The 19,307-nt window shown below is 41.5% G+C and overlaps 2 protein-coding genes across 3 annotated transcripts; one reads left to right on the plus strand and one right to left on the minus strand.

Moving 5' to 3' along the window:
* Positions 1-8,428: 8,428 nt before the first annotated feature.
* LOC112464782 (ATP-dependent RNA helicase DDX54) lies at positions 8,429-12,484 on the minus strand. Of its 2 annotated transcripts, XM_025031970.1 has the most exons (12): positions 12,374-12,484; positions 12,035-12,235; positions 11,555-11,931; positions 11,160-11,475; positions 10,862-11,072; positions 10,557-10,783; positions 10,275-10,466; positions 10,035-10,176; positions 9,767-9,959; positions 9,438-9,576; positions 9,212-9,365; positions 8,844-9,022 (listed from the first exon to the last, which is right to left on the minus strand). In XM_025031970.1, the coding sequence occupies exons 2-12, from the start codon at positions 12,227-12,229 to the stop codon at positions 8,844-8,846; spliced, it is 2,325 nt and encodes a 774-aa protein (XP_024887738.1). In that variant the 5' UTR covers positions 12,230-12,235; positions 12,374-12,484. The 2 variants fall into 2 exon arrangements, with proteins under 2 accessions (XP_024887739.1, XP_024887738.1); XM_025031971.1 differs by lacking the exon at positions 12,374-12,484 and having other exon boundaries at positions 8,429-9,022; positions 12,035-12,229.
* A 497-nt stretch (positions 12,485-12,981) lies between these two features.
* LOC112464781 (cell division cycle 5-like protein) lies at positions 12,982-17,799 on the plus strand. Its single transcript, XM_025031969.1, has 10 exons — positions 12,982-13,026; positions 13,114-13,379; positions 13,463-13,593; positions 14,076-14,578; positions 14,675-14,849; positions 14,934-15,380; positions 15,551-15,669; positions 16,122-16,286; positions 16,376-16,657; positions 17,149-17,799. Exons 1-10 carry the CDS (start codon positions 12,982-12,984, stop codon positions 17,389-17,391), a joined length of 2,376 nt encoding a protein of 791 aa, XP_024887737.1. The 3' UTR covers positions 17,392-17,799.
* The last annotated feature ends 1,508 nt before the right edge of the window (positions 17,800-19,307 follow it).

Raw genomic sequence — 19,307 nt, forward strand, 5'->3', positions numbered from 1 at the left:
GACCTTTCGACTTCCTTTCTTTGCCAAGGGTGACGGTTCCCAGTGTCGGGCACTGAATGATTCACGGGCCCCGCTGTAAAGCATATAGGCGTCCGCGCTTAGGTTGGCACCGGACGGTGCTACTCGAGAATGGTGGGGGATGGGAGGGAAAGGTCGCACGACCGCCACGACCGCGAGTGCAGCTGTACCCGGCGACGACGTACGCGGCCTGACGTAGCGGGGTGGCCGGAGGCCAAGCGCGGTTAGAGGCATTAGGGTACCAGCGCTGCTCCAAACGCAACACCGCGCGCGTTGTGACGCGCGCGGATCCGCCTGCTACGCTTTGCTTTCGAACAACAACGGGCCTTTTGCTTTTTCTTCGCCCAACCACCCCCCCTCCCCTTCACCCTCCACCTCCAGCCTCCGTCCGTCCGTCAGCCCGGGACAACGGCGCCGCGGCGCTGCTCGACTCCGTGCCTGGCAAAATTTCGCAATACACAGGGCAGACCGGCGGAGGTTCCGTACCCCGCGCGTACGCCGGGGTCGGTGCCATAAATTATATCGTTGAGTTATCGGTGACTCATATGCGAAAGAATGCATACGCGATGCGAGATGCGAAACATAGAAGACATATGTAAAGATCTCGGATTTTTTGCTGCGCGTTGTTGCTCGAAAATCGATCTTCAGGTCGTCGCTGGAATCAGTTTCCCCTTAACGAAAATGTACGACATATATTTCACGGGTAATTAAACGCGTTCGCCACACCGCGATGAACGTGGTCGACTTCCTTTCGGGATTAGTTATTTCTTTTTTTTTTTTAGAAGAGTTTAAGGGGTCCCTCAAAATGCAGCATGTTTAAAATACACATTAGTGTCATTTTGTTTGATTTCTATCGTTTTCCACGCGCAAAAATTAGAGCAAATTGAATCATTTTGTTTGCGTCAAAGATGAATCTTGTGTTTCGCGCGCCCAAGCGAATCGTCGAAAAAAATGTGCGTGCACATGTGTGAATGTGTGCGAGCGGAGCACTTATTAAAGCATCGACAAAAATAGCCCACTCCAGCGCACACACACACACACAAAATTATAATATATATTATATCTGCGCGATATACATATATTGTAATTACAAACGATCGCGGATCGCAGGAGAAACGTGTTTCGCTTTTCCCCCCTCTATGAACATCCGTATAGGATTCGCATTCCGCGTCGATTGCAGAAGTGGATTTTAAATCGCCGCGCCGTACCGGCCGCGATTCGGGGAGCTATGACGCGCGCGCGTCGCCACCGGATTATATGACGCGTGTGCTGTTTGGAACTCGAAACAGTCATGCATGCATGCCTATGCGACGACGTAAACACTATCGCGCGCGCGATATCACACGCTTTGTATATACCGCGGAACTAATGGGTTTTCGATCGTAGGGGTTCGCGCGCTTGACTCTGGCTGATGACTCATTTCGCCCGTGATCGCGCTAAATCGATATGTAACGCGCCTGTATCGAGAGCGGCGTAAACCTGTCCGTTCCAGCGCTATTCCTAATGCTTTCTTTTTTTTTCTTTATTCCAAGATCAGCGTTTGTCACTTACATAATACAAATGGTATATAATACAGTGTGATACCAGTATATAAGTAATACATTTTAATTGGTAATATTTGTTTTGACTGTTAATTAAACGCGTTTATATTCATAATACAAACAAAATAACGCGAAATATTTATTTAGATTAAACTCAAGCGAGATGAAGTCAAATAATAAATTCAAGCTCGTTTTACACGATCTGTAATTTCAGGATACACGATAGAATATTTTAATTATATGCCGTGTCGTTTGAATAATTAAATTACATACACCCTCGTGTATTAAAATATATTCATACAATATACATCAGAACAAATGTGACAGAAAATTATAAAATAAACTATCCCCAAAGTCTCATGTCAATTATATATAAATCGTTTCAAATTAGCTTAATTTAATTCAAACATATATGTATGTAATTGTTTTGCTCGCGTGCATCCACTTGATTATCTGCGGATTGGTGGATGAATAACACGATTAACACGACATTATTGTTTTATCCCGCAGCTGTTTTGTAGCCTTGCCCGCGAGGTAATTGAAAGGAAAGAAAGAATGGAAGACTGTTAATTCTATTATTAATACCGCGTTTATTGCATTGCTGCTTCTATTTATTGCTCCCAATTACCCCGCGGCAAATTCTATTGCCTACTTAACTACTTTCTATTCTATCACAAGCGCACGTCACGTAATTATATATTCACGATTGTTTCTTGCCCGTCTGCCGTACATATTCATGACTACTTACCTTCTGGCGTCCGAGTCATTAAATTAAACCCAAAGACCGCGGCGTATTTTCTGCAAAAAGTATCGTACATTCTTCGTTTTATGATTTTAAGATCTCCAGAATGAAGAAGGAGCAGAAGGGGGAATGGAAGAGAAGAATCGTGCATCTGCGTTTATTATAAATTATGCAATTACACGATGATATACCTAATGGATTAATAATTGCGCATTTTCTCTAAACTTTAGAGGGCTCGTCCTAGAAAAGCAAATGCCTTTTACAACACATTACTGCTACAGTGCTACTTAAAAGCGTAGTGTCACTCTTCGGCCGTCTCATCTCAAGTGGATGGGAATTTAACAATTTTAACGGCATCGTTGTGACGTCATCGGGTTATCGGCGAGTTTTCGGAACGATACAAGCCGCGCGTATTTACGAGATACGCGTAAGTCTGTTTTTTTCGTCTGGTGTGGCGTAACCCGGCCGCGAATCCCGACAGAGAGATGCGAAGAACCGGCCGTGCGACTTCCTGGAATGCTCCACGCTTTCTACCTGCGACGGGCTTAAATATCTCGGCGAACGTAGAACGATACGTCATCGACCGGCACGGAACGTAAACGAATGCCGAACGTAATGAGCTTCCCCCTTCACGGACGTCCGTCCCCTTTCTATAGGATGCAGTAACTCTTTTTTCTATCGCGTCTCTCCTGTCGCTCTTGTTTCTTTTCCTTTTCTTTTTTTTTTCTTTCTAATCAACTTCTACTTTAGCTGTCGCGAGAAACTTTCGAGAATCACCGCTGACGATGACGGGGCATCGCCGGCATTTCGGTCAGGCCGTTGTTCGTGGCGACGGATTACTGACCCAGATAGCCAAATCTGTCGAAAACATAAGTTTTGCGATGTGTCTGCTGCAAGTTTTGCCGGCGAAATATAACAGAGTTTACTAACAGAATGTAGTGGCGGATTGCCAGTAGAATCTGTCGTTTTGTATACCTATTAAAATGATATGTTCCATTTGAATGATTGCGAAAGGATAGATTCTGTCCAGTTTCTGCTGGCGGTCTGCTGTCAGATTATGTCGACAGACTTCATTGGAACATGAGTTTAATGCGGACGCGGTTGATGCCAATCTGCCGTGATATTCTGCTCGAATAATCTGCTGGCAAACTGCTAGCATACTTACCGCTAACATTTTGCTCACTGAGAAATTATCTAACGGATCCGAATATTACGATCCCATTTGCCTGTTTGTCGCTAATTTGCGCGATTATCTGGCAAAAATCGCAGTCTCTTCCGGAATACTCATCTGAGTCATGATTCACCTAGATCGCTTTTCGTGTCTCTTCTAAATCCTCCTCTAACTTGGCAAATCCTTCCTCTTGATCTCGTCGCTAATTTAAAACTTCTCTAAACGGGAATGCCACACGGTATGAAACGTACTCGAGAATTCGACGTGCTTGTAACACAAGTCGTTTGCAGTCGTCGATCATCGCGCGAGAGTCAGACTCAGACTTGACCCTGCGCCAAGTGCAACGACAAAGTAATGGACCGGCGCAAGGGCGGTCTGTGAACTGTCCTGTGCGACAAGCCTTTCTGACTTACGTCATTTTTGTTCGCCTTTTAAGCACGGACGGTTGCTACAAAGAGGTTTATTTCGAGCAACATTGTTCAGACTCGGACCTGCAAGTAGTCCGCCATCTTGTGCTCCGCCTTTGATTAATATATCTCCTTCTGTTCCAGAAACGTCTATCTACTGAAGTTCACTCTTTTGCTCATCGTTTGAAAGATTGAAGGAATTAAGACGTATTGTCGTCTATAAGTCTATATTGTGCAGAAATTGCCAGAATAGCTTTGTTACTTCATTTTCTTTATATTAACACGCTTCAATAACTATAATACGTACTAAAAAGTAATGCCAGGTCACGTTTTAAAAATTGGCATTTGTTTTTCCGATCAAGTGAGAGACGCTCAAGATGAAGAACGCATCCTTAAACGCAAAGTCCTAGAAAACGAAATTCCTCGCGTTAACGAAGTTCCCCGGTTCGCGATGAGTTCAGGGACTTCCGGCGCATTCCAGAATACAAAGGGTCTATTATTATACGCGATACGTCATTATTATTCTGACTCAAGCGGAAGGCTACAAAAAGCGTGACGCCTGTTTAAAATAGAACGAAATCATCGTGTTGCTGACGGTCTCCCTCCGTCTTTCCTTCTCCCTCTCTTAGAAATTAGATTGAATTCATTGAAATCTGCTCTCGTTAGTGACGGAGCCGGCTCGTGAATTGCGGAGGACATTACCTCCCAGAGGCGTAATAACGAATCGCGGGACCTTGAGCGAAATAACGAGGGCGAGGGTGCCGCCCGTGGCGGAGAGAAAACGCTAAAGAGAAAGGAGAAAGGAGGAGAGCTGGAAAGAAAATAAACACGGATAATATCATGCAGCGATGTCTGATTGCTGTTAAGTAATATTTAATTATTTCAAACCTACGTTCAGAAAAAGAAATTCAGAAAACGCGGTGATTTGAATTTTTCCTGACAAATACGCACATAGAAAATACGCACATAGATACATCCTGACAAATTCGCACATAGAAGTCCCCAGAAAAATTTTCAAGACACCAACATTCTTGAAAACCTCCTAAATATTCGTATCTTGCAATTTAGCAAACCGACTTGAAAATTTCGATTGTATATACGATCATATTCTACGACGTCTGATATTCCTCTGAGAAAGAAAAGAGACTCGTCGAAAAGCATGCGTCTTTTATCAGACGTGTTACGTGTGAAAACATTCCCCGAAAGATCTAGGGATGCAGTATAACAAAAGATATAAAAATCGCATGGATCTCGAGTGTCTCGGCAATAATTTCGTCCTCCCTTATTCTTGCAGTTATACTTGAATTCAACAACGATTTCAGCCTTAAGATTCCATTGAAATACAACGTAAATATGCGGTGCAATTCTATAGGCTCTACCGATCCTCGTTACGAGGTCTCTGGACCGCGCGCGGAGGCGACTACTGCATCTCGCCCACTTCCTTTGTCATGCCGCTGCACCCTTTCCTCCCTCCACTTCCCCGACGATTGTTTTCGTCGACGACGTCGTCGGCCGGCTGAGTGCGCCGACGTAAGAACGAGAATACATCTGTGTGTGTGCATTCGCGCGGGCATGAATTAATGTCGCGCATACCGACGTCGGGAGAGAGCGGATAACGGGCGGCCGGAGCGACACGTGATCCCCCGGTCACCGCGCACGGTAATATATTAACACGTGACCGACGTCGGGCAATATATGTACTTACGTTTGTTCCTCCGCCGTCCGCGTCGGCTCCGTCCGTAATCGAACGGAAGCGAGAGGATCGGAGATACGGGGCTCGGACTTGTTAAATTATCGCGGTCCACGCGCTTTATCCGTCACGATGTTGATTGTCTCAATGAAATCTTCGGCTCAGTCGTTGATGGTAAATAATAAGTGACTATATTATTAAATTGATAATCGATCAATTTAAATCACACTAACACAAATCTTTAGAATACTATAGATATACAATAACTTTTCGTATCATATATATTATCTAGTATTACGGTATCTAGTATATACGGGATATATTATGTAGGTATAGGATAGGATACGGAATATAATATATAATATATATAGAGGATATGTTGCGAAAAATAACATTTCAGTCATGCAGAATTCAGACCTGGACCTAAAATAATAATGACCATAGATACGACGGGCTTGTTGGAATAAACATCTCGGCCGTGTGACATTCCTTACGAGGATGAGGAGGTCACTGCAAATATTTATAAAGAAAAATACATATTACACGTATATTACGTTCGCAGATGTTTCTTCCATTCCTTTTCGTTCGCAACGTGCGAAAAATCTTTGTTACATAAATCCCGAGTAGGTACCCCCCGCACGACAGAATCCCGCCGCAATCTGCCGTTAATACCCGTAATTCGCAAATGATGCCCCAAGCAGATAATAGAGGCGGAGACCGAGTCGCGATGAATTGTGTCCCGCGGCTCCTTCTCAAGATCGGACAATGTAGAGAGAAAGAGAGAGAGGGGCGAAAGAGAAAAAGAGAGAGAAGGCGAAGGACCAAAAGAGACCTTGTGCCAATTTCTGCGAAGCTTTCGGGCGAAGCGCGTAATCGCTTGATACACGATGGCCGCGTTCCGCACGCGGCAGGAAGATTGAGAAGACGCGAGCGTGTGCGCGCCCGTGCGTCGCGACACACACGCACGTCCAAAAATATACGGCTCTCCTCTCCTCGGCGAGCGAGTTTCAGCCCGTCGCGCGCGCGACGTACTCTTCTCTGTTCTTTTTTCTTCTCTTCCTCCCGACTCCCGAGTCCCGACACTTCGCCGAGGGAGTCAGGGAGTCATCCGCGCTGCAGCCTGCAGATGCTCTCTCTATCATAATAATCTCTATTTTAGGCCCGGAGGGTCGGCTGGCCGCGTTGTTGCGGCAGATGTTTCCCTCGTTCTCCCGAGGTCCCGAGCTAAAAAGCCACCGAGTAGGGGAAGGTCGAGCTCCGAATGCATGCTACGCTCGAAGAAGACAAATGGGCAAATAGACGAGCTAGACACGTCTAAAAGCCCAGTGGGATTGTCACACCGTGAAAGAGAGAGAGAGAGAGAGAAAGATTATTTTTAGAGGAAAAAACAAGGCGACAGAATGATGAAGCTGGAACGAGAGAAAAGAGAGAAACGTTGACGATCACACAGAGAGACCAACGCAAACACGTCCGAGAGTCGTCCTTTTCTCTAATAACGCCTAGAATGACAACCTAACGGTATTTAGGCAGCGAAAGGAAATGTGTACAGGCTGTCTACTATCGGTAGAAAGAAGGACAGAGAGGGAGAAAGAGAGAGATCAGCTATCGGGTGATCTGAAGGGAATTCGAAATCGAAGCGGCTCGAGTCTCCTTCGGATCCGGTTGCGCTCCAGCTTGCAGCCTCGCTTTACTAATTACGACGCGCGCGTCGGTCGTACACCGTACACCGTGTTGTTTTCTAGATCACAAACGGGGCATACGGGCACAAAGGGAGAAGGGCTTTTACACTATGACACAGATGGGAAAGCCGATCGACCATACGCGCTAATAAACTGTTAATAATAGTTAATGCGACTACTACCCGTCAGAGATCGATATCTCAAATACTTGCAATATTGTATAATTTTTTTTTCTTTTTTCTATATATAATCTCCGCGAAGAGATAGCGCAGCTTCTTTATATTACAAATATCCTATATGTTGTTTATTGGTATCTCTAATTATCGGGAAAACATTCTGCCGCACGACGGACGCGGCGAAAAAGTTAGCGCGATAACCCAACGTTTCAGATAATTGGAGGATATAACGTCAATCCGTTATCATTAATATATCATAGGTGTATAAGATAATATAAACAAAGTATTGTGTTACATTGTTATTCCACGCTACATTTCACAGAATATCTCTGCAGAGTGTGGCACTTTGTTTGATACGCTGAAAATTTTCCTAATGTACTCTCTCGGGTGGAGAGCAGCCAAACGCTGCTCTCGCGGAAGCCGCTTATGCACGCAGATCTTCCGCCTCGTGTCATGCGGCCGTGATACTCCCAGAGCGTTCAGAGATAAATTTCCGCCGACGATCAACTCTCGACAAGATTTACGATCGTATCGATCCAGGTTTTTTTTCTTCCTTCGCGGCGAGCGAGAAGTTGCGCACCACCTCGATGACATGGAAATTTCTTAAGGCTTCGCGCGAAGGCAAGCCTTAGCGAAGTCTTCGTAATACCTCGTCTTACACGAGACTCCACACTGGCTCACTTACGCAATGCAGTTGTGACGCAGTTGTGACGGTAATGTGACGATGATGCTGCAAGGCCAAACGTCCTAAATCGCATAACACCTGCTTATAAGGTCACTGCGCTCTCGAGAGATATTATCGAACTGTTCGCGATTATTTTTAGACGATGCGTCGTATTTGTGTCGTGCATAATATATATTGTTCATTTGCTACAACAATGATACAACTCGGAAAACAAAATTTTTCAAAAAATAGGCTTGATGTTTTGACTAATTAAATTTTTGAATATTATACTTTTAAATGCGATTTTGGTGCAATGACTGATTGTAGAGGAACAAAAATATCTAGCTATATATTAGCTCTTTATTCAGTGCATTGAATTTTCACCCTTCTTTTGCCCCTATGAAACTATATTACAATCGCACATTCTTGATCGTAAAAAGATCGTTGAGGGACATTTGAAATGATGATGATTTGTATATTCTGATATAAAGTATACTTTTAATTCATAACTATTTCTACTATACGTAGTACCTTCTGTTTTTCACTTATTTCTTCAATCTAACACGGTCATGTCGATTACATGGCAAATATGAGTAATGAGAATGGTGTAAGAAAAGTGATAATTAGTAGAGATACCAAGAATGGAACAAAAAGAAACAAATGCGTAAAACTGACAGTATATACAATAATATAAAATATATATAATAATAATGTATTTTGGACATCGAAAACATCTTAAAATGTTTCCTTATTCCTTAATGTTTCCTACGATTCTTTTGGCCTTTATTTTTTCTGCCGCTTTTCTGGCGTTTTCTTTCCAGCAACTTGCGTGCCTTCAAAATTTGTTCGGGTCTCTTCAGTTCATTCTTAACTTTAACTTTGTCTTTCAGCTTTTGATTGTGCCGCGCCCAATGCGTATTTGCTGTAGTCCGTACTGAAATGCAAATAAAGTATGCCAATTATTTTTATAATATTTAGAACAAATTAATATATGCACAATATGAAAAGAAAAATTTATATAATGAGTGTTTTTAGATACATCGATTAAACATGGTATTTAAATTAATTAGATTAAAATCAAATACGTATAAATTTTATAATTGATGTGATCACGTTGACTTACAGTTTTTCGTCTGTGTAGGTTCTTCCTCACTATCATCTTCGCTGTCGTCTTCATCAATCTTACTCTTCTCCTTCCACACGTTGTAACGATTTGTTTTATAGGTAGCAGGTATCCATACACCCGATTCAGTGCGTATTTTTTTCGCCTTCGGATCCTGTTGATACAATGTAAAAAATAAATTCATACTTTATGATAGGAGATTATACATATAAGTTAATGTACGTACTCTCTCGACGGTAACCATTTTCTTCTTTTTCCTATCCCACTTCTTCAACTGCGTTTGAAGATGCCGACCCTCTTCATTGTCTGCTGTTAACTCCAGTTGCGCTTTATCAGCTTCAGTGGCAAATGTGTTAACCGCTAAACTGAAAGGTAAATAAACATATCGAATACAAACAATAATTGAAAATTAAGTATAATTTATTATTATGATTAAATTATATATTTAATTTTAATAAAGTTAAAATACATGTTAATGTTAATTTTAATATGTTCGTAATAATAATTAGAAGACAAGCTATAAAAACTGAAGTATCGTGTAACAGTGATTCTTACCCATCCTCTGTATGCTTGTCTGGTGCGGAATAAGGTATATAATATTCTTCATCCCGTTTTGTTAGACGCTTTTTCTTCTTTGAAATTTTGTATAAATCATCACTGCTTCTTTTCTTTGGAACTATCACCGTGCTGAACGCAGCATTAATTTCTTCCGCGTTACTGGATGGCAGATTGACTTTTTGAGACAATTCTATGGAAATTGAAAATTTTAATATGAATATTATTACGTATATACGGTACATCTTGCTATCATATTAATATCTACCTGACACCATATTGATTTTATCAGTTTTATGTTCCTCCATTTTTTTGCGGAAATTAACAATACTCTCCTTATGAAACATTCGTTTCACTTTCATCACTTGATAGTCCGTTGAATTTGTCTTCGTACCAATTTCAAATATTGTCTGTTACATGTGAAAGATTTGGATATTAAAATTGAAAGATATAACTAAAATTAAAATTGAAATATAATTGTAATATGTATATGAAGTGTGACACTCACTCCCTGCGGTCTGTAATTTTTCATCCTGGATATTAGATCTGCAGCTGTATGAGAAACGTCAGAGTACTGGGGTAAAATTCCAGCTTCACTTATGCGAAGCTCTTTAATTCTTTTGACACTTTCCGTCGAAGCGCCTGGTCGCGATCTGATGTATTGTTGATAGGCGTTGTTGCATACTTTTCGCATATTTGTCTGTGAATACAAATATTCATTTAATACAACAAAAAAGGGGATTAGCTATATTAATTTATATATCAAAGTAGATATGCTCGGCATGCTTACCAGATCGGTAGAAATGTTGTGCCAATTTATTAATTCGGCTAATTCTTCCTCTATCATAGCCTGTGGCAATTTTCCTACGGCGGATTCCATATTTTCCGTGGTTCCTGCAGTCGGCACTATTGTTAAAGGCCGACCGAGGAAAAGATGCAGATCTAAGAGATACGGGTACTCGTCTGAGCTCACAATATTATATGCTGTTCCAGCACGTCCAGCTCGAGCACATCGTCCTGCAAAATAGATTATGATCAGCCAAGCGCTTTCGTGTTTTAATTGTAATAATTAAAAATAATTACGAAAGAACATACCTACTCTGTGTACAAAAAGCTTAGATTTTGCGGGAAAATTGAAATTGATCACACAATCAAGATGAGGTATATCTATTCCTCTAGCAGCAACATCTGTCACTATAAGAACCCTTACTTTACCAATTTGAAATTTGGCTGCGTTTATTTTACGCGCGGAAGGATCCAAATTGGAATAAATAAAGGTGTTAGATATACCCGCTTTATCCAATACCTATAAAAATTGTTTTATATATTTGATATCGATTACCAAAGTAGACCTAACAGAATATTAGATCATTATGTGTACATTGATGACTACCTGATGAATGTATTCCACGTGATGCATAGTTTCCGCAAATATAATTGTTTGCGACTCGGGTTTAATAATTCTTTTTAGCAAACTAAGAAGTACGGCCAATTTCTCTTCAGGACGGCATGTAATAAAAGATAACGTCAATCCTTCAGGCAGCTTACTCTCAACGTCCAAACGAAGTAGAATTGGATCGCTAAGGCCAGCTTTTGCAAAGTCTACTAGGATCTTAGGTAAAGTGGCAGAAAATAATAACGATTGACGTGACTCCGGTAATCTGTTCACAATCTCGTGTATCTGTTCGCCAAAACCCATCTCAAATAATCTGCAACGCAATTTCATGCTTAACACTTTACCACAAACGCAAATATTAAAAATGACATAAGAAAAAAAAGAACTATTACCGGTCAGCTTCGTCAAAGACAACGTATTCGACATTTTTCAATTGCAGATCCATCTCCACGCATATATGCAGAAATCTGCCTGGGGTAGCTACGATAATGTCAGGATTTCCATGAATTGTACTAAACTGATTGTCCATACTATCGCCACCCAGTATCACCGCTGCCTTTAATCCCGTAAACTTTCCCAACTCCTTTATGAACTTCAAGGTCTGCAATGCCAACTCTCGCGTAGGCGATAATATCAAGGCACGTGCGCCCGTCTTTGCTTGCCTCGCCTTGAGCTTTTCAAACAGAGGGATTAAAAAGCAAGCGGTCTTTCCGCTACCGGTCCTAGCCATGGCTACTATATCTCTTCCCTCGAGAGCCAGTGGTATAGTCTATGAAGAAATAAATTTTACATTAATGTTGATCAAGCTCTATTGTATTAAGAATGCTACAAGGTGGATTATATTCACTATAATATAAGTGTTCTTTAATAACCTTTCTTTGTATAGGTGTGGGTACTTTGTAACCGCGCTTGAGGATCCCTTTCAATACCGAAAAACTAAGAGCCATGGACTGAAACCCTCCAGATTTCTTCGAAATCTTTTTTTTAATATTAGCGATTTCGTCATCCTCATCATTGTCACTGACCGCATTTGGATCGGCAAATCCAACAAGATCATTGTCCTTCATCCTGCTCTGGATAATCGAAAATATGTAAGACAATTTTATTACATACAATGTAAAATATTTATAGTATATTTACAATATATCAAGTATTTACTGAATTAATATGATATGCTGTTAAAATATTTTTTTAATGATGTATAATCTTACTTTGAAGTCTTAATTCTGTTAAACATCCAAATACTCAAATGTCACGTGGAACAGAACCGTAACCTCAAACAACGCGAAAAAGTAAATGGAGGATTCTCATCGCGTACCAGCGGCCACCGGAAGTCAAGTAAGTTCTGATGCTGCCCTCTGAGAAAGTGATATAGCACGGACACGAATCCATGTAGTTACCGACCGAAACGGACGTAGTTAACGGTTGACGTCCATTTTCTCAGAGGGCAGGCCGAAAATTCAACTTCCGCGGCATCCCCACTCCCCAGCACTGGGCTGCGTTCGGATTCCCCACCCGAGTGCTAAAAACCCTATAGTATATGTCACGTGCACTATAGATTTTCAGCACTCAGGTCAATCGGAACGCACCCCTGGCTGGCGGCTGGCAGTGGCTGGTGGCGTCAGTGGCGTGGCTGTCGAAAACTGCGATTCTGGCATCCTCTTCTTCTCTTCTGCCGGCTTCAGAAAGGAACGGCCGTTCTCAGGTTTCTCAGGTTTCTCTGTTCTCTTTGATTGAGAAGAAGAAGGAGCAAGGGACCTTCCGCGCTTTTCATCATTGAAAATATATTTTTCGTTCACGGAGCAAATAGAAATACAAAATGCCACGAATTATGATAAAGGGTGGTGTGTGGCGGAACACCGAAGTAAGTGATGTTTTCTAACCTAGCACGTGTGGGTATGTATGTGTATTTGTATAACTGTTAAATAAAAAACAAATTCTTTGTTTTCAGGATGAAATTTTAAAAGCAGCCGTAATGAAGTACGGCAAAAATCAATGGAGTAGGATAGCTTCATTATTACACAGAAAATCGGCGAAGCAATGTAAGGCAAGGTGGTTCGAGTGGCTTGATCCGAGCATAAAAAAGACTGAGTGGAGTCGTGAGGAAGACGAAAAGCTTCTTCATCTTGCGAAATTAATGCCTACGCAATGGCGCACTATTGCGCCCATTATCGGGCGGACAGCAGCACAGTGCTTGGAGAGATATGAGTATTTGCTGTGAGTAACATCAGGCGTTCTATTCGAGTAGAACAATCCACTGTGATTAATATACTTGTACTAATTGCATTGAATTATTTCAGTGATCAAGCGCAAAAGAAAGAAGAAGGAGACGATGCCGCTGATGATCCTCGAAAACTTAAACCTGGCGAAATTGACCCGAATCCAGAGACAAAGCCAGCAAGACCAGACCCTAAAGATATGGATGAAGATGGTAAGTTGAAAACTCGTTAATAACACATTTTACAGTAGAACTAATTATACTTTATAAACTGTATGCAGTGTCCATCGTAACGGTTCCCACAATATTTTAAGCATCTTATAAATCGTATGGACCATTAGGATGAACACTGTATTTTAAAAATTGTATATTTGCAAAATAAATGTAAGTTTCGGTAATTATATAGAATAACTAACACATAAATGACTAATATATATGTCGAAATAGTTTACGCGTACATTTTCGCGTCGTTTCGCGTGGAAAGTGTATGCGTGAACTATTTTGACATATATATTAGTCATTTATGCCTTCCAATACTTAAAATAGCTGCTATATTTTTTAAATTTTTATTGTTAATAACTTTTTAATAAAAAACGACCACCGGCTAAAAACTTCTGAAGGTCAAAGTAATCCGAGCTTTGTTAGTTATTCTATATAATTACCTAAGTTTCTAATAATATTGTGTTTTTTTACAGAATTGGAGATGTTGTCAGAGGCACGCGCTAGGCTGGCAAATACTCAGGGAAAGAAGGCTAAACGTAAAGCGCGTGAAAAGCAATTAGAGGAGGCACGCAGGCTCGCTGCTTTACAGAAGCGCAGAGAATTAAGAGCTGCCGGTATCACCGTGTCTCAAAAGAACAAACGCAAACGCGGTGTAAATTATAACACGGAAATACCATTTGAGAAACGGCCCGCTCCTGGTTTCTACGACACTTCCAATGAGCATGTCGATCCTTTGGCGATTGATTTTTCCAGAATGAGGCAACAACATTTAGATGGTGAACTCCGACAAGAAAAGGAGGAAATGGAGCGCCGAAGAGACAAGCAGAAGTTAAAACAGCGGAAGGAAAATGACATACCTATGGGTATGCTTAACAATGAAGAGCCGGTAAAGAAAAGGAGTAAATTGGTTTTACCAGAACCACAGATCTCAGATCAAGAATTACAACAAGTTGTGAAGCTTGGTAGAGCTTCGGAAGTATGTTCTTTAATTAACTTATTTTAAACTTATTTTTTATAAATAATAATCATGATATGTTTGCATGTCACTTGTCGCTTAATCGTATTGTTATAGGTCGCACGAGAAGTTGCCACTGAAAGCGGTATTACACTCTCCGACAGTTTATTGGCTGATTATTCCTTACCTACAAATGCATCGGTAACACCTCGTACACCAGCCGCTACAGACAGAATATTACAAGAAGCTCAAAATGTCATGGCTCTTACGCACGTGGACACACCGCTAAAGGGTAAAATATAATAGTTTATAATACTTTATGAGCATATTGTCAAACTTGTGCTCAATTACACTTTATAAATATCCTCTTCTACAGGCGGACTGAACACCCCACTGAATAATCCTGACTTTACCGGCGTTGTACCTCCTACCAATGTCATCGCAACGCCGAATACAATTTTGGCCACTCCGTTCAGATCGCAACGCAGCGACGGAACGCCTATAAATTCATTCAACACACCAAGCGGGGCGTCAGTACGAACGCAAAATGGAGTTTTAGCGGCAACACCCGTTCGCGATAAGCTTAATATAAATCCGGATGAAAACGTGGATGGTTCAGAAACTCCACTTATACAGACGCAGGCAAAGAGCTCGTTGCGCGCGGTATTAAGTTCTTTACCAGCGCCGTGTAACGATTACGAGATAGATATCTACGACGGAGAGACAAACGAGGAGAGTACTAGTGCGCCTGCAACTGACAATGAGGTAATAGAGGACCAGGCAGATATCGATGCAAGACAACAGCAGGAATTATTAGAAGAAAGTAAGTCCTTTGTGAAAAGATTGTAAATCCCTTGCTCAAACATCTTGATTAAAGCTAGAACGACACACTGGGTGCTGTACACCCAGCGTGGCGAAATCGGAACTCTTCGGAAGTGTGACGTTCTAGAGTTAAAAAATGTAATTTAATTTAAATATTGTTCTTTCTTGCAGAAAAAAGAGAATTGGCACGTAGATCACAAGTAATACAAAGAGAATTACCACGGCCCGCGGATGTAAATATGAATATTTTAAGACCGTATATGGACACACCGCTAACTGATCTACAGAGGGTATGTAATTTTTTTGTATATGAAGACATTAATTTTTATTATTGATTTTTACGGATTAATTTCTTATTTTACTTTGGGGATTGAGTCATTGTGAACGTGGTATGAGATGATTGTACGAAAGGAATGTGTATGGTTGGATGAAAATTATGTATGATGGATAAGATGATGGGGTGAGATGTAAGATATGTCTTTAAAAATGCACAACTCTCTATGAGTCGCGATAGTAAGACTCTAGAGAGTCTAGAGTATGTTCCCAATGCGATCTTGATAGTCGATCAGTCGATGAGGACAATGAGTATCTTTGAATTGTCGAATTTGTTTATATATTCTAGTCGACGCCGTCAGGCGTTTGCGAGAAAGGGGGTTTGCCCGCGCGCGACTAATTAGTGTAATGCCGGACTGCCATCTTGGTAGGGGCACACGCGGTCACTACACTAGTATTTTGTTTTTAGGCAGAAGAACTGATAAAGAGAGAAATGATCACGATGATGCACTATGACGCATTACAAAATCCAACGCATACAAATAGGAAGAGCGCCGCAACATCATTAGTCCAGGCTCAAAATTATTTGGAACAACATCCATATGAGGCTTTCGAAGAGGACGAGCTTGTTAATGTACGTATAAAATATAAAATATCTTTATCATTTCTATGTTATTAACGAATCAGTTATTAAATTAATGTTGTATTAATATTCAAATCTAGGCTAAGAAAATGTTAATCGACGAGATGGCAGTTGTAAAAGAAGGAATGGCTCATGGAGAACTGAGCCTGGATGCCTACACTACTGTATGGGAAGAATGTCTGTCGCAGATTTTGTATCTCGAAACGCAGAAACGGTATACTCGCGCAACGCTAGCCTCGAAGAAAGATAGAGTGGAAGCATGCGAGAGAAAATTAGAGGAGAATCGTATGCATATGACAGGCGAAGCTAAACGCGCTGCGAGAATGGAAAAGAAATTGAAAGTACTTACCGGAGGTTATCAAGTAAGTAAAATTCACACATACCACACACACAGAATTTAATATAATTAGAGGAGGATATTGGGATGAGATCGTTGTCAGCCATCAATTTATATGACAATTTATATTATTATTTATATGATTAATTTGGCGCATTTTTTTATTTTTATGACAAATACCTTGGGATAAATAACAGAATTAAATTTACGGTATGAATTTTTGAAAGCTTTTGTTTCCATGTAGCAGAAAATTCGAGAAAATTAAAATGTCCTTGTATTTTAATTGTACGGAACTCTGAAAAAAAAAAAATACAAACTGAATTAACATATTATATAATACTAAAATTAGAACAATTGGCTATGTTACAAAAACCTATTATAATAGAGCCAAATTTTATAAGCTACATAGTTTCAAAAATTTCGTATTTCATATGATTTGCTCGGTTGAAATAAAAATCTGCTTAAAGAAATTCTAAATTTACGTTAATTATAATTACCGTTTTGTTTCTTAAACAGACCAGAACACAAGTATTGACGAAGCAGCTGCACGATTTGTGGGAGCAGATAGAACAGGCGCATCTCGAACAATCGACATTTAAGTTTCTACAAACGCAGGAAGAGGCGGCAATTCCGAGAAGGATAAACGCGCTCATGGAAGATGTAAATAGACAGACAGAACGAGAACGCTCATTACAAATGCGGTACGCTCAGCTACAAGATCAGTTGCAGCAGTGTCAATTGAATGATATGTCGTCTTAGGGAAAATGCTTGCTGAATACATGTAGCAGAATGTAACATGTATTGCTTGCAACACATACGTTGGATATCTAAAATTTATACGCCCATGAAAATCTGTGCTATTAAAATAATCTATTCTTCCCTGTTCGAAATCAAATAAGGATTCAATATGTCTATTGTAGCTGACAAAGGTAAATGTTATAATATTATTTTGACTTATATAATTTGAATTATTTGACGAGAACGATAAGTTGATAAGAGTGGCAAATAATTATCACAGCAAACAAAAATTTTGTTAAAAGTCTGACAATGTAAATTCGAATGTGATTCTTCACATGGTGCGTTTCCTTTATATGCTGTAAATTATTGTAATAATAAAATTCATGATACAAAGTTGTTGAGTGATATAATACATGCTAGAAACGTATACATAATGATGAATAGAAGATAGCTTAAAGAAGAGTTTTACATAAAGGATAAAACGGATATGTAGTTCAATAATAAATATGATTGTAGAAATCTCGGACGCGGGTTTTCGCGTTTAGCGAGGATCAAAACCAAGATATAATTACCGACTGGTTAAGCCAGAAAGTCAAGGGGGCGGGATCGATCGAGGGCTCGTGCGCAGTTCACAAATAATAGCTCACTTGCTAGAGGGGCGTGTCATTACATAACTCCGACAAAATGGCCTAATCAATATAATATATTGCGCTAAAAAGAAAAAAACGCTCGCGCCATAAATGCGTCCATCCTTCCTAAGGCTTATATGCATACGCATTTGCAGATTATAACTCGTAAATCTTACTTTAGTACAACCGATTACCAGGAAATCTTATAGCTATAAATAATAAATATTCTAATGATTTAAAAGACACTTTATTCAATTCTTAAGAAAATTGTCTAATCACATTATTCGCATTCTTAGAATCTCTACGAAATTACGAAAGTACAGTCATCGATTCGATATCGTATTTATCTTATCCGCCTAACGTCAAGTTCCCATTGTACCATTTTCCCCCGGTAGCTTATACCCCCGCATTCACCTATACTTGTACCTCATACCTACACCGTGAAAAAGCAGTAACGACGCCACTATCGTGTAAATGGTAAATAGCGTTGGCTGCCGGAAGGCAGATGTTAACGTCGTCGTCAGCCAACCTAATCCCGTATTGTCGATTGGTCGGCGCGGCGCGACTGGCGAACCGGTGTCGAATCAGCGTCGTCGATTCGCCTGGCGCCGCCCACCACCCCTTTGCGCGCTCACCCCCACAATCTCGCGCCGCCGTGGGTGGAGTCGACCAATGACACAGTGGTAACGGCCGTCTGACAACGTGGCCTCCGGGAGCCGCCCCCGTAGTTGCCGATGGCTAACTAGCGCTACCCCGCTATAGTCGAGTCAGCCACTCGGCCAGCAAGTCCCCGGGCCGAGTCTAGTCGCTAGCTCGCTGGAATTCCCCACCCTGTCACCCTTCTCCCGCGCTTCCGCGGCGCCCTCCGCCCTATTCCTTCGAAACGTGTAGGCCAACGTGCCAACTAGGGTGGCGGTGGTGGCGGTGGCGGCGGCGGCGGCGGCGGCGGCGGTGGAGACGAAGAAGAGGTGTTACGCCGTGGATTCGCGTGACGTAACCCCGGTATACGCCATCGCCGTGGCCTCCTCGCCGCGACTCGCGGTCGTTTAGGGATTGGCGTCGGTGTGTTGGTTCCGCGCACGGCAACCATATCACCCACACCCACCCCCCTCGGCGTCCCGTTCCATTCGCCCCCCGTCGCGGATACCCACCACCGGACCCTGTCGACCGTATCGGGGAACGACCCATGATTCTCCGTGATGTGGCTACGGACAGGAGAGATAGCTGCTCCGGCAGCCAGTCGGGCAACAACCCCTATATGCGCATACACGGACGAATAGATACACTCATACATGCGCGCAGATACAT

This window comes from Temnothorax curvispinosus, unplaced genomic scaffold, assembly GCF_003070985.1.
Source record: "Temnothorax curvispinosus isolate PA1 unplaced genomic scaffold, ASM307098v1 QBEX01014574.1, whole genome shotgun sequence".
Taxonomy (NCBI): domain Eukaryota; kingdom Metazoa; phylum Arthropoda; class Insecta; order Hymenoptera; family Formicidae; genus Temnothorax; species Temnothorax curvispinosus.